The 13,944-nt window shown below is 50.2% G+C and overlaps 1 protein-coding gene across 5 annotated transcripts; it reads right to left on the minus strand.

The window, feature by feature from the left end:
- Nucleotides 1-7,229: 7,229 nt before the first annotated feature.
- SBSN (suprabasin) lies at nucleotides 7,230-12,014 on the minus strand. Of its 5 annotated transcripts, none has more exons than XM_037039599.1 (6): nucleotides 10,615-12,014; nucleotides 10,407-10,560; nucleotides 9,795-10,190; nucleotides 8,108-8,173; nucleotides 7,955-7,999; nucleotides 7,230-7,408 (listed from the first exon to the last, which is right to left on the minus strand). In XM_037039599.1, exons 1-6 carry the CDS (start codon nucleotides 11,709-11,711, stop codon nucleotides 7,385-7,387), a joined length of 1,782 nt encoding a protein of 593 aa, XP_036895494.1. In that variant the 5' UTR covers nucleotides 11,712-12,014; the 3' UTR covers nucleotides 7,230-7,384. The 5 variants fall into 5 exon arrangements, with proteins under 5 accessions (XP_036895494.1, XP_036895492.1, XP_036895491.1 ...); XM_037039597.1 differs by lacking the exon at nucleotides 10,407-10,560 and having other exon boundaries at nucleotides 9,795-10,310; nucleotides 10,959-11,208; nucleotides 11,263-11,999; XM_037039596.1 differs by lacking the exon at nucleotides 10,407-10,560 and having other exon boundaries at nucleotides 9,795-10,310; nucleotides 10,959-11,154; nucleotides 11,209-11,999.
- Between the last annotated feature and the right edge of the window lie 1,930 nt (nucleotides 12,015-13,944).

The raw sequence follows: 13,944 nt of genomic DNA on the forward strand, positions 1-13,944 counted from the left end.
AGTCCCTCCCCACACTGACTCAGGGCCAGCCGCCCGATAAGGTAATGAGCTGTAATTGTGAGTCTCGAGAGTCTCTGTGTTGAAACAGAGAGGGAGCTTGTGCAGCAGGGAGGGAGGGAGAAATGGAATGAGATGGGTGCAAAAGCGCTCCAGTTTCCCAACCCCAGGAATTTGGGGCGCAGGGTGGGGATGGGGGCATCTGAAGAGATAGGCTGTTGGTGTCTCCTAGAGGCAGCAGGTGGAGGGGAGTCACAGGCTGGGCCCTGCCAGCGGGGCAAGGAGAGGGAACCCAGTGGTGGAAGCCAGCCTAGGTCAGGGGCCCTTTCGGGGCCTTTCTCTCCATTTCACTTGGCCTTTGCCTCTCCCATGCTGTCTCCTAACGGCGATTGCCCTCACCCTCTGCCACCCCTTCCAGTCCACAGAGAGCCTGGGAGCTGTGAGGTTGGTCTCAGTCCTCAGTAGGGACCCCAAGCATCTGGGAAGGAACTGGTCACACCTCTGAGAGTGGTCATCAGGGCGTCTTAGTTAGCATCCTGGTGGCTCTTAGCTGAGAAAGCTGGGTGTGGAGCAGGGGAGCTGGGCGGGCCAGCCACCCCCAGGGAATGAGTAGGAGGGAGAGACCTAGGGAGGGAGTGGCTGACCCAGGCAGCCATCCTGTTTACCTGTCATGGAGAGGACATGTGTGTGAGTTCATGGCCTTCTGGGAGGGCTTGGATGGTACCAGCTCACCCCACCCAACCCCCAACCTCCCCCAGGGGCCAGGAGGGCACTGGCAAGGGAGGATGAGTTAGCACAAGGGCAGGGGCCCTAGGTCAGCAGCATAATGCTCTCCCGAGTCCCAGCTCAGGATGTGGAACTCAGGCACCCTCCCCAGGTCTCATCCCTGCTTAGCAAGCATGGCTGCCTCTATACTCCCAGGAGGCCCAGGCCCTCCCACTTGCCACTGTTTCGTATCACTGGGATACATCACTCAGTTAGGAGGGGCCAGTTTCCATCTGCCTTTCTCAATGTCTCCCAGTCAGTCTCTCTCTCCACCCCAACACCCACACCCCAACTTGTAACATTCAATACCTCTCACCATGTAAACACAATCCCTGTCTGTCCTCGGCTGCTCCTACCTCCCTGTTATTCCATTTCTGACTCCAGTGATGACAGTCAATGGTGGTGGTGGTAGTAATAATAATAATAATAATAATAATAATAACAAATTGCAGCTCCAGTCTATCAAAGGCTTTCTGTGTGTCCAGCACGGGACTTTAAGCACTTTCAGGCTCACTCAACCGTGGAGATTAGTCTTATTATTACCCTGTCTAGAGACGGGGAACTTGAGGTTCAGAGAACTAATATGAATGTGCAGTGGAGCCCAAGCCCAAGCCCAAGCCCAGCCTGCCTTCATGTCCAAGCCCTGACCCCCAGTATTTTCTGTCACCTCAATGTCTCACACCTCCCCCTGCTTTTCAAAGGCCTCGTGCTTCTTTGGATGAAATCAGTTTTGGTTTTGCCCTGGCACCTTGTTGCAGGGTGGGAAGAGGAGAGAAAAGTAAATCTGGGGCCTCCAGAATCGGTGATGGAGACCCTAGACCTATTCCCACTTCCCCAGGACAGGACCACCGGCAGCAGGCAGAGCACTTGCTAGGACTCCTTCCCGCACTTCCCTCGTGGGACACCTCCACAACGGTAGGCAGCTGCTCTCTCCTTCCTCTATTACAATAGTTTTCTTTAAGCTAGCTTACTTTCTTACTCTATTTTAAGAATATTTTATATATTGCGGCTGAAAGTGGAAAGCCAGAATCACTTGCCCATAAATAGAAAGTACCAGGAAATCATAGTGTAATACATCTATATTACACTATAGATGGCTGCAGTTCATGCATCCTCGTTGTTAAAAGGGGGGGGAATTAGCAAGCATGAGAGAGATATTCAAGGCACACCCGCATGGACATCAAGTCTTCCTCTCTAACAGAATCGGAAAGATTAAAAAAGAAAAGAGTTTCTCACTGCATGGTTCAGACTACATTTACAGACCACCTAAATTCTCCTTTACCCCCAGCGGTCCCATGTCCTACCTTCGGAGAAAAACTGCCCTCAGTCATCTGTGGCCCTGAGGAGTCACCGGAAATCAGTCTTAAGGCACAGTTATTAAGTACCTATCACAAACCCTCTAAAAGATGGGGTGCTTTCACATTCATGATCTTATTTAATCCTCACTATACCCTGAAGTCGATATTTTGTCCATTGTACAGATGACGTACCTGAGGCTTAGACTGTCAAGTGCGTACACAAAATCATATGCAAAGCAGATTATGGCAAAGTGGAGTTGTCAGAATTTGACCCAAGTCTGTCTGACTCCAAACAGCTCCTTTTCTCCATCACCAAGCCCCCCTTGTCTTAGCAGCCACAAACATGACATGCCCACATTATGTCCAAGACCCTCTGGCTTTATCTCGTCTCTCTAATTTACTCCTTTATTTATTCAACAAATATTTACTGAATATCTACCCTGTGTCATGCCCGTGTGAGGCACGGGGGATACCACAGGGAACAAGTTCATCAAAATCTCCCTCCTTAGGGAACTCACGTTCATTGTGGATTTAATTGGACAGTAAACATATCCGGTGGTGATGAGCACTGTGAAGGAAAACACAGTGGAGTGAAGGAACAGAGGAGAGAGGAGCCAGAGAGGCAGGGAGAGACCCCAAAGTGACAGGGGAAGCATGCGTAATATGGAAAAAAATTTAAACGAGGTGGTCGGGAAGGAAGTTTTAGGATGTTATCTATGAACGGAGACCCAAAGACAGTGAGAGCCTGAGCCATGAGGATGTCTAGGGTAGAGTATTCCAGCAGAGGGAACAGCAGTGCACAGGCTCTGAGGCTGGAGCAGGGAGGAATTGGTAGGAGTTGAAATTGAAGAGGTAATCACTTTTTAAAAAAATGTATTGGGGTGACATTGGTTAATGAGATCATACAGCCTCAAGTGTGCGTGTACATGATACGAGATCTGTATATTACAGTGTGTGCCCACCACCCAAAGTCTGATCGTCCTTCGTCACCCCTTTACCTTTCACTGTCCTCACACCCCTTCCCTCTGTAACCACCATGCTGTTGTCTGTGTCTATGAGTTTCCGTTTTATATCCCACATACCAATGGAATCATATGGTTCTTGGCTTGTTCTGACTGACTTATCTTGCTTAGAATAATATTCTCAGGGTCCATCCATGTTGTCACAAATGGCGGGATTTCCTCTTTCCATACGGCTGAGTAGTATTCCATGTATGTGTGTACCACCCCCTCTTTAGCCAATCCTCTATCGAAAGACACTTTGGTTGTCTCTGTGTCTTAGCCACCGTGAATAATGCTGCAATGAACGTAGCAGTGTATATACCCTTGTAAGTGAACTCATGTTTTTGAGTTTGGGGGGTAGATACCCAGAAAAGGGATGGCTGAGTCATATGATAACTCTATTCTTAATTTTTTGAGGAAACGCTAGACTGTTTTTCACAGTGGGTATACCAGTTTACTTCCCCACCAGCAGTGAAAGAGGAATCCTTTTTTCCTCTGCAACGTCTCCAACACATACTATTTACCTGTTTCGTTGATAATCACCATCCTAACAGGTGTGAGGATTGTAGTTTTGATTTGCATCTCCCTAATAGCTAGTGAAATTGAACATCTTTTTACATACCTGTTCACCATTTGTGTGTCCTCTTGGCAGAGGTGTTTGTTCAGGTCCTCTGCCCATTTTTTTACTGGATTTTTTGTTTGTTTGGTGTTGAGTTGTATCGGTTCTTGATATATTTCAGAACGAGGTAGCCATTGTGAAGACCTTGACTTTTACTCTGAATGAGGTGGAACCAGCCAAGGGCTTGGAACTGAGGGAAGCTGCAGTCTGACTTGGGTGTTAACAGGATTCCTGCAGGGAATACACTGTTATGGGGAGAGGGGAATACAGAGCTCAGGGAGGAGACTGGGGACGGGTGTGGAGGACGGACTCAAGTCATAGAGAGGAAAGGAGGCCTTGCATACGGGCAATGTCTCTGCTCCCTCCTATGGGATCCTGGGTCTCAAAGTGGCAACTACTGACCTACCTTGTCCACAGTGCCTGTTCTGAAGTCTAGGTTGAAATTCTAGCTTCACTACTTACTAGCCATGATCTTAATCCATCTGTACAATAGTTTCCTTATCTAAAAGAGGGGTGAATGTTAAGGTTAAATGAGGTAATTATGAGCTTAGAGCAGTGTCTGCAACACAGGGCACTCAACATATGTTCTTGCTAGTTGGGCACGTTAATGTTGTTGGAAAGCGGTTGCTTAATTTTGAGACATGCACACCCACACCTCCTGAAAAAAACAAATGCAGAAACTTATTTTTAAAGAGGACTTATATTGAAGCAGCCCACTCCCCAAGGGCCCCAGGGAAGCAGGCCACCTCACAAGCAGAGATCACCAACAGGGAAACGCTCCTGAGAGAGCCCCGTTGTCACCACTTACTAGATTATCAGGCAATTCTCTCCCTTCTCTGAGCTTCAACTTTATCCTCTGTAAGGAGGACAATCATGGTACCCACCTCACAGGGAGGTTGTGAGGATGGCATGAATCATGTCTGTAAGTGCTTAGCAAAGACATAGTAAGCACCCAACCAAGATGGCTGTGTGGTCCTGCCCCAACCCCTCTCCCGGCTCTGCATCTGCAGAAACTGGCCCCTCGCATCTTTGTTACTCCCCAGCCCCCTCCACCTAACTGCCTCCGCTGCCTCATTCTTGCTCACACTTATCCCAAGGCCTTTCCCCATCTGCTCAAGCCTCTCCACTACCGGTTGCCAGCCATTGTGCCCAGCCTCGAGCTCACCTTTTTAACCTCTTCATCGCGAGAGGAAATGGATATGAAACAAGTAAACATACAACTATACATTGTCATGAGTGCTCTGAAGAAGAAAAATCAGTGTGCCATGGAAGAATAACAAAGGTGGCCCTTTGTTCAGATTGGGTGGTCAAGATGGCTAAAACCGGAAGAGTGAGGAGAAGCCAACGCTAGGACAAAAGGGACATGGCGGTTTGTACCTCTAATTCCCCTTTACTTTTTCTACCTGTCCCACTCCCTCCCCAGCAACCATCAATTTATTCTTTGTTTCTACATGTGTTTCTGTTTTGTTTGTTTTGCTTTTTAGATTCCACCTGTAGTGAAATCATACAGTATTTGTTGGTCTCTTTCTGACATCTCACTTAGCATAATACTCTTTAGGCCCATACATGTTGTCCCAAATGGTCCATTATACTTTAATTAACATGGAGGGCATATAGAGAATATTTCTAGCAGAGGAAACAGCAATGCAATGACTCAAGGCAAGAATGTGCTGTGCCTATTCTACTCTTCAAAACCAGCTAAGCTCTTCTTTTCCAGAAGCTTCCCAGGATTGACTCCAAGAAATACTGATTTACCCCACATCTCTTTGACAAACGCAGCAAGAAAATGTGCATACAGATAAAAATCAATGAAAGCTTTTATTTTTTATGAAAGAATGATTCTCTTGAATATTCGCTTTTCAAAAGGGAGCCCCCCGATCTGTATGAAACGATATCTAGCACAGAGCAGACTTCAGCGTACGCTATGAATGAATGTTTTCTTTTAATGCAGGAAAGAGATGTCTGAAATTTACTTTGAAATGCATCAAAAGTGTTTTGATACATGGCTAGATCCAGGGATGTGTGTGCTGGATGGATGTGTGGTAAAGCAAGCATAGTAAAATGTTAGAGGTGGAATCTAAAGAGTGGATTTGCAGGTATCCACACTAAAGCTCTTCACCTTTGTGCTAACTTTGAAATACTTTTAAAATAATTATTGCAGGAGAAGAGAAGAAATATAAGTGATAAAATGACAGTATTCTATAAGTAAGGAGAAATGTAATGAGTATAAAGTGTCAGGAATATCACCTTTACCCCCCTCCGAAGTATCATTTAGTTCTTATTGCTGCATTGCCTTGTATTTGTTTTCATATTCTGTTCATGTGTCTTGTCTCCTCAAGAAGCCTATGAATTCCCCGGGAACAAGAACACGGTCTCTTATTTTGGGTCCCACGATTGATGAAATGTTGAAGTTGGAAGGTGTGTGTATAATCCTCTCCTGCTCTATACAGGAGGAAACTATGGCCCCTAGAAGAAAAATAACCTGCCCACAGGCATGCAGTCCTGACTGGAATGCAGGTCTCCCAGCGGCAGGGCCAGTGTTTGGCAAGCGTTCTAGAGACTTTGTAGGCAGCCGCGAAAGGTTAGGTTCTGGCAATAGAAAGACCCGCTGCTTTCTTGTGGGTTGCTCTGGGCAAGTGCCCTGGTCTCTCTGAGCCTTTTTTTCTCCTCCATATGATAGGGATCATAAGAGAATTTCTGCCTTTTTGCAGAAGCATAAACAGCTTTTCTCACAGGACTTAGGACCTAGTGACATGTTCAGTGTATAGTAACTGCCACGCTGATTCCACCGGACTTTGAGTCATCCACAGATCTGAAGCCTGGGCCTCCTGAATCACTACTCTTCTTATAAAGAAGCTCTCCCTCATGCCCTCAGCGTGCCTTCCCTCTGAGCCTTTGGTCCTCCCTGTGAGAGGGCCTCCCGAATGTATCTCTGTTCTCTCTCTTCATTCAGTGATTCCCTTAGCTACTGACGCCAAACAAGGAAAGACCCCTTTGTTTGCAGAATATCCCTTGTAGCCTTTAGGCTGTTTCTCCCTCCAAATACTGACTATGTGACCTTGGTCATGTTTCCTAACCTGTGCGAGCCTCTTCGTGCTTCTCAGTAACAGTACCCCTTACCTAATGGGTGGTTGGGAGGCTTCAGTGATGTCATGCATATAAAGTACTTGTCAGAGAGCCTAACAGGACTAAACTGTATAATAAATCCAAGCGATCATTGTTATTCCTTTGCTGCGACATCTCCTAAATGAGGATGCTGCCTCCTTTGACTGCCCCTGGGTAACTGCCCTCTCTCCCCTGGTGTCTCTGCCCCACCACTGGCCTGAGGGGCTTTCCCTGGGTGACACTCATCCCATTGCTCACCCCGAGCCAGGCACACTAATGAAACATGGTTTGTCCGGTAACCACCTTCTCAGATCTGATCAGCCTGAAATCTCCAGCTTAACCCATCCTGTACATCACACCCCCAGCCCCTTCAGCAAAGAAACAAGAAGAGAAAAGACAAGTCTCCCCGCTCACAGCCCCCCTTAGGGAGCATGTGGACCATGATGAGAGTAGGTTGTGTCTTATTTATTCACAAATCTCAGTACCATTCCCATAAGGGACTCCCAAAATCTACCCCAACCCCCCATCCCCAGCTCCTTCAAGTCGTTTCAGCTATGACAACAGGAACATCAGTCTGCTCAGCAAGGTCAGGCATCAGTTTAGGGAATGATGTTGGCGATGTTCTGGAAGAGAGAAGGAGAGAGGGAGTGAGTGCAGGGCGTGCAGTCATGGAGGCACTGAAATTTCTGCCCTCACACCTCCCCACCCACTGGGAAACAAGAGGAAGGCTGGCTACCTGCACCCAAGAATTGCCTATGTTCTGGGGAATATCTTCCTATGTTAAGGAAGGCAGCACCTAGATTAAGAAAGTATAGGGAGCCAGGATTCACAGGGGAGATGAGGAGGAGAGAGGGTGGACACATGGAGGAGATGGTTTCAACCTCCCCTCTTTCCCTGGCTCACAGACATACACACGCCCCTGGAGGTCTTTTCTGCCAGCTTGTGTTTGCCTCGGTGGGAATTAAAAGTATCCAAGAGATGAAAGCAGGATGCAAAGGGCAAGGGATAAGTGAGGAAAAGGACAAGCAGGGCTACAGAATGGGTTGGATGGTCTCTGAAAGGCCGAGAGTCTGTCCACAGTGAAGTTGTCCATGAATAAGCCATGGAAAGGAGGGCATACAAATATCTCCCAAGACAGAGCAGAAAGCTGAAATCATGTGGGCACTTACCCGCCACAGAGCTGGAAAGTTGATGAAGGGCTTGTTGACCGAAGCCTGAAATTCAAGGACAAGCGAGTCAGTACCCAGCATCCATCCCACCACCATCCTAGGAGGGCCTCCACTCCCCCACCTCCAAGTCCATGCTTTGCTTGGGAGACTTACTCCAGATGTTAATGTTGTGGTTGCGCCCCCTCCGTGATGGACGGTGGATCCGCCTGGATGACCGCCCTGTGGACAAAACCCAGACTATGATTACAACCCCTCAGCCCTTGAAGGTCTCCCAAGTTCCTTTTCCCCAGTTACGTGCTGCCCTCTAGGATGACTAACCTACTATCCCCTCACTGTCCAAAAAGAAACCCAAAGGCCCTGTTACCATGGTAATTCTGTGAGAGATGGGAAGACAAGCCAGGAAGGATATCTGGCCCTTTCACTAATCTTCCCCCAATTCCCTTTTATTTTATTTAATGAGAGGCTCTTAATCATTGAGAAGAGGCCTGGCTAGAAAGGGAACCAAGAGGACCCATGCAAATACCAAGACTATAGTTAACCTCGGCCCTGACCTCAACTCTACCCCTTGTAGAAGGACTCTCTTGTCCCTACACACACAGGAGCCTGATCCCTAACTCGGGTTGATCCCAGTCTTCAGTCCTATCCCAGACACTCAGCAGTGCTGCAGCCCAGAGTCCTATCACAGACCTCCCCGTCCTGCCATCTGTCACAGAGCCCTTTCCCCTTTCCTGTACACTTTCTACATAGTCCAGGGGTGACAAACTCATTTTCACTGGGGGCCACATCAGCCTCACCATTGCCTTCAAAGGGCCGAATGTAATTTGGGGACTGTATAAATGTAACTACTCCTTAACAGTTAAGTGAGGGCTTAGCACTGCCGCCAGGTAGAAACAAGGTGCTGGGCTGGATAAAACAAGGTGGAGGGCCGGATTCAGCCCACAGGCCTTGTGTTTGCCACCTGTGACATACTCCCTTCCTCCCCACCCACCATTCTTGGCTCACTGCCTGGCAGCCAACGAACGTGGCTATGGGCTTTGAGGCCTGGGACAGTCCTCAAGGGAGTGTCCCAAAGACTCATCATGAAGATTGAAGAGTAGAGAATTGAGGCAGGCAGAAGTCAGCCTTCTATAGCCACGCCCCCTCCTTGGTGCCTGTTCAGCTGTTCAGGGCACTGCTTGCTTCTTCTGCCCTCCAGGGTCTGTTCCCTCAACATAAATGGGGATCATAAATCCTTCGGGAGACCTGCTCTGATGGGGCAGTGTGGAGGAAGAGAAAGAGCCTGGACCTGAGATTTGCCAAAGATGTGTGCTAGCCACATGACCTTGGCAAATCCCCTTAAATTTCACTGAGCTCAGGTGTCCTTCTCTGAAAATTAGGGAGTCGCATCAACCTCCTTACCCTGACTACCTCAAATTAAACAGAAAGGGGCTTATCTCTAAACCTATTCCTCATGCTCACACACTGATGTTCTGCATTTTCTCATCACTCATTCTGCTCCCACTGTAATAGATCTGGGTTCAGCAACTGTTTCCTGTTCCCCAGGAGAGGCTTCACGTTCCTCCCTGTAGAACTCCTTCACTAGGGGGGCAGCTCCCTGAAAGTGGGGCTGGGTGACATTCATACTGTCTAGTATAAGTTTTCGGGTAAGATGGCTTGATCCACCTGACCAGCTAACCACCAGCTTCTTTGTAAAGAAGGAGAGGAAGGAGGACACAATTGTATAGCTGCCTACGCTTCTTTCACCATGTGAAAGCTACCTGGGCTCCCCAAATATGTCAAGCGTTTAACCTCTCCCTCCCCCAACCCCCTTCTCCCCCTTTCCCCGCCCCTGTTCACCTACATTCAGCAGCTGGTTGGCCTCCTTGCCGTCTTGGTTGACCCCATTATGAACATTCTGCTGCAACCTGTCCACCTCCTTTCCAGCCTGGCCAGCAGCATGGTGGACACCTTGGCCAAGCTTCTCCGCTTCCTTTCCAGCCTGGCCAGCAGCGTGGTGGACCCCTTGGCCAAACTTCTCTGCCTCCTTCCCAGCTTGGTTGGCCCCATCGTGGAACCCTTGGACCACTTTGTCTGCCTCCTTTCCAGCCTGTTCAACGGCATGGTGAACTCCCTGGCCAAAATGCTCTACTTCCTTCCCAGCCTGGCTGACTCCATTGTGGACCCCTTGAATCACTTTTTCTCCCTCTTTCCCAGCCTGCCCTGCAGCATGGTGGACCCCCTGACCAAACTTCTCTGCCTCCTTCCAGGCCTCATCAACCCCATGGTGAACTCCCTGGCCAAAATGCTCTACTTCCTTCCCAGCCTGGCTGACTCCATTGTGGACCCCTTGAACCATTTTTTCTCCCTCTTTCCCAGCCTGCCCTGCAGCATAATGGACCGCCTGACCAAACTTCTCTGCCTCCTTCCAGGCCTCATCAACCCCATGGTGAACTCCCTGGCCAAAATGCTCTACTTCCTTCCCAGCCTGGCTGACCCCAGGATGGACTCCTTGGACTATTTTGTCCCCCTCTTTCCCAGCCTGCCCAGCAGCATGGTGGATCCCCTGACCAAACTTCTCTGCTTCCTTCCAGGCCTCATTAATGCCATGGTGAACCCCCTGGCCAAACCTCCCTGCCTCATTTCCAGCCTGCCCTGCAGCATGGTGGAGCCCCTGGCCAAACCTCCCTGCCTCATTCCCAGCCTGCCCTGCAGCATGGTGGATCCCCTGACCAAACTTCTCTGCCTCCTTCCAGGCCTCATTAATGCCATGGTGAACCCCCTGGCCAAACCTCCCTGCCTCATTCCCAGCCTGCCCTGCAGCATGGTGAACCCCCTGGCCAAACCTCCCTGCCTCATTCCCAGCCTGCCCTGCAGCATGGTGGAGCCCCTGGCCAAACCTCCCTGCCTCATTTCCAGCCTGCCCTGCAGCATGGTGGGCCCCCTGACCAAACTTCTCTGCCTCCTTCCAGGCCTCATTAATGCCATGGTGAACCCCCTGGCCAAACCTCCCTGCCTCATTCCCAGCCTGCCCTGCAGCATGGTGGACCCCCTGACCAAACTTCTCTGCCTCCTTCCAGGCCTCATTAATGCCATGGTGAACCCCCTGGCCAAACCTCCCTGCCTCATTCCCAGCCTGCCCTGCAGCATGGTGGGCCCCCTGACCAAACTTCTCTGCCTCCTTCCAGGCCTCATTAATGCCATGGTGAACCCCCTGGCCAAACCTCCCTGCCTCATTCCCAGCCTGCCCTGCAGCATGGTGGAGCCCCTGGCCAAACCTCCCTGCCTCATTCCCAGCCTGCCCAGCAGCATGGTGGAGCCCCTGGCCAAACCTTCCTGCCTCACTTCCCGCCTGGTTGACCCCATGATGGACCCCCTGAATCACTTTGTCTGTCTCCTTCCCAACCTGTCCAGCAGCATTGTTCACGCCATGGATAAGCTTCTCTGCTTCCTTTCCTCCTTGTCCGACGCCATTGTTGATCCCATGGGCTACCTTGTCCAAGCCGTGGTTGAGCCCCTGGACGCCCTTGTCCAGCTCCTTGCCGGCATGGCTCCCCATGTTGCTAAGTCCGTTCAGAACTTTCTCCACTTCCCTTCCAGCTTGAGTGATTCCATTATTGATGCCTTCCAGGGCCTTGCCCACCTCTCTCTCTGCATTGCTCAGCCCTCGGTTGATCCCATCAATGACCTTCTCAAGGGGGTCATCACTGGCTGCCCATCCAGGCAGGGCCCCCAATAGCAGTAGGAAGGAGCAGGAACTGACCAAACTGGCAAGATGCATATTGTTGGGAGGGTGGAGAGGATGCAGAGAGGAACCAGCGAAGCCAGGCTGCTATTTATCCTCTGCCTCCCTCCCTCTTCTCCACCCCTCATGACTCAGTTACCTCCTTGAGGCACTGACTTGGTCCCCAGTTAGGGAGGTATTTCCCAGGGAGATTTGGGATTGAGCAATGAGAAGGAGGAGGAAGAGAGGGTGAGTCATGAATGGAGAACACTCACATGGCATCTTTGCTCTTTGCCCAGCTCGGGTCCTCCACCCCAGAGCCTAGATGTCTGCCCTTCCAACCACCTCCTCTTTTCATTCCTCACCCACTAGCCAGGTCTCCTCTCTCCCAACCCCACCTCCAACCACCACCATCCATCCCTGGTTCCTTAGCATCTTCGCTCTCAAGGGATCAAGGATCCAGACTCCCAGCACTGAGATTCTAGAAAGATGGGAGGTGTAATCAGGGGAGGGGAGCACTTTCAGGGAGTTGAGGGAATCATCAGATCTTGTTCTTATTGTTCTTCCTGATCCCCCCACTAGTTAGAATGCTCCAGCCACACAGGATTTCTCCCTTATCCTCAGATACACCATGCTCATTCTTTCCTCATGACATTCGCACTTACTGTCCTCTGTCTGATATGCAGAATTCAGATCTTCACATGGCAGTTTCCTCATCATTCTGTCTTCGGCTCAAATGTCACCTTCTAAAAAAAACTGTCCCTGGTTGCCCCCAACTATATTCTGTAATATCCTTTGGTTTTTATAGCCCTTACCACAATGCAAAATTACCTTTTTATTATCTGTCTGACCTATAAGCTTATAAATGTCCAGAGGATAGGGCCTTTGTCTGTTGGTTACTGCTACATCCCCAATTTCTAGAACATTGCCTGGAGTTTAGTAAATATGTATAGATTGAGCAAGTGGATGGATTAGAAGAAACCAAGGAAAGAGAGGCTAGGCCTGGGCCTGAGTCTCAGAGGGTGCTGGGGGAGAGGGTCCCTGGGTCCTCAGAGGGTACCAGGGGGACAGTTGCAGGTTTTGAGGCCAGGACCACATTCTCACCACAAAACCCTAGCCTCCTGCCTCCCAGCCCTTGGGCAAGGGCAGGGGGCCAATTGCCATGAGCTGGGACAGGACGCAGTGTCTCCTGAAAAGCCGGTTGAGGCAGCCATGGGGAGGAGCTGAAGACCCAGAGCAACAGGAAACTGTCAGCCAGTACCTGGGCTGGGGGCCAGGATCGCATTCTGCCTCGCCTTCTCTCCCTAGAGACTCATTAGTGCCCACCTGAAGCCCGGTATTGACATGGCAGCATGGGTTGGAGGAGGAAACAGCTGAGAGTTTGGCCTAGGTATAAAGAGGGGTATCAGGAGGGAGGGCAGGTGGTGGATGGTGGACCTGTGGCAGAATATCCATCTGGAGCTAGTTTACAGGGAGGCACAGACCGGAAGGACAAGAACCAGTGGGTGGGTACGGTTGGGTGCAGGGGTGAAAGATATTTGGGTTTTGGTGCCAAGGGGAGAGACTGAGAGAGGGGGTGGAGGTGGGATTGCTAGTGGGAAGGCCAGGCAGGAAAGAATGTGCAGGGTGTGAGCAAGTAGAGGTGGCGGAATTCTGTGTGTGGGCGCCAAGGTGTGGTGAGAATCTGCACGTGTTTTCAGGCTTTGCTCAAACAAGGACAAGGCCCACTCATCTTGGAGGACCCAGAGTTCCACCTAGATCCCGGACAGTTGGGTTTACCCAGAACGAGGCATCCCAGACCCAGAGGCCCCGGAGCTTCTGCCTTCTCTGGGCTCTGTCTATAGAAGGTAACTAATTGTACCACCCCTCTACACTTCAGCTCATCAAATCTGTTTCCCAGTTTCACACTCCAGGGACAAAGCCAAGTCCCTGAGCAACCTCAGGTGTGGTTTTTCTGCTCTGTCCAGTGCTTACTTACATCAGGGAGTTTCCCATGCAGGGAGATTGCTGGGTGGAGAGTTCCAGAATCCTAACCCTCCCTGAGGTTGACAGGTGCGATTTCTCCATTTGTCTTCCACCCTTCTCTGCCCCACCTCCTTGGTGCTCCATTCCCATTGGCCACGGTTGGGTTCAGAACTTTCGCATCTTTCTCTGCGATCCTCTGCCATCCTCTGCTGGTTTTGGTAACAGCGACTGTCCTGCTGTCCTCAAGGAGCTTTTAGTCACTGAGCCATCCCAGCTCCCCCAAAGCACTCCCAAGAAGTTTGCCATGAAGCTACCAGAGTGTGCT

Source organism: Sturnira hondurensis, unplaced genomic scaffold (assembly GCF_014824575.4).
Source record: "Sturnira hondurensis isolate 20B ecotype Veracruz unplaced genomic scaffold, ASM1482457v3 Scaffold0025395, whole genome shotgun sequence".
NCBI lineage: Eukaryota > Metazoa > Chordata > Mammalia > Chiroptera > Phyllostomidae > Sturnira > Sturnira hondurensis.

Excerpts from the sequence above, each read along its gene's own strand:
- SBSN (XM_037039599.1), bottom strand. The coding sequence starts at position 11,711 with ATGCATCTTGCCAGTTTGGTCAGTTCCTGCTCCTTCCTACTGCTATTG. Across the intron at positions 10,561-10,614 it reads GCTGGGAATGAGGCAGGGAG|GTTTGGCCAGGGGGTTCACC; the intron begins GTTTGGCCAGGG and ends TGAGGCAGGGAG. Across the intron at positions 7,409-7,954 it reads ACTTTCCAGCTCTGTGGCGG|AACATCGCCAACATCATTCC; the intron begins GTAAGTGCCCAC and ends TCTCTCTTCCAG.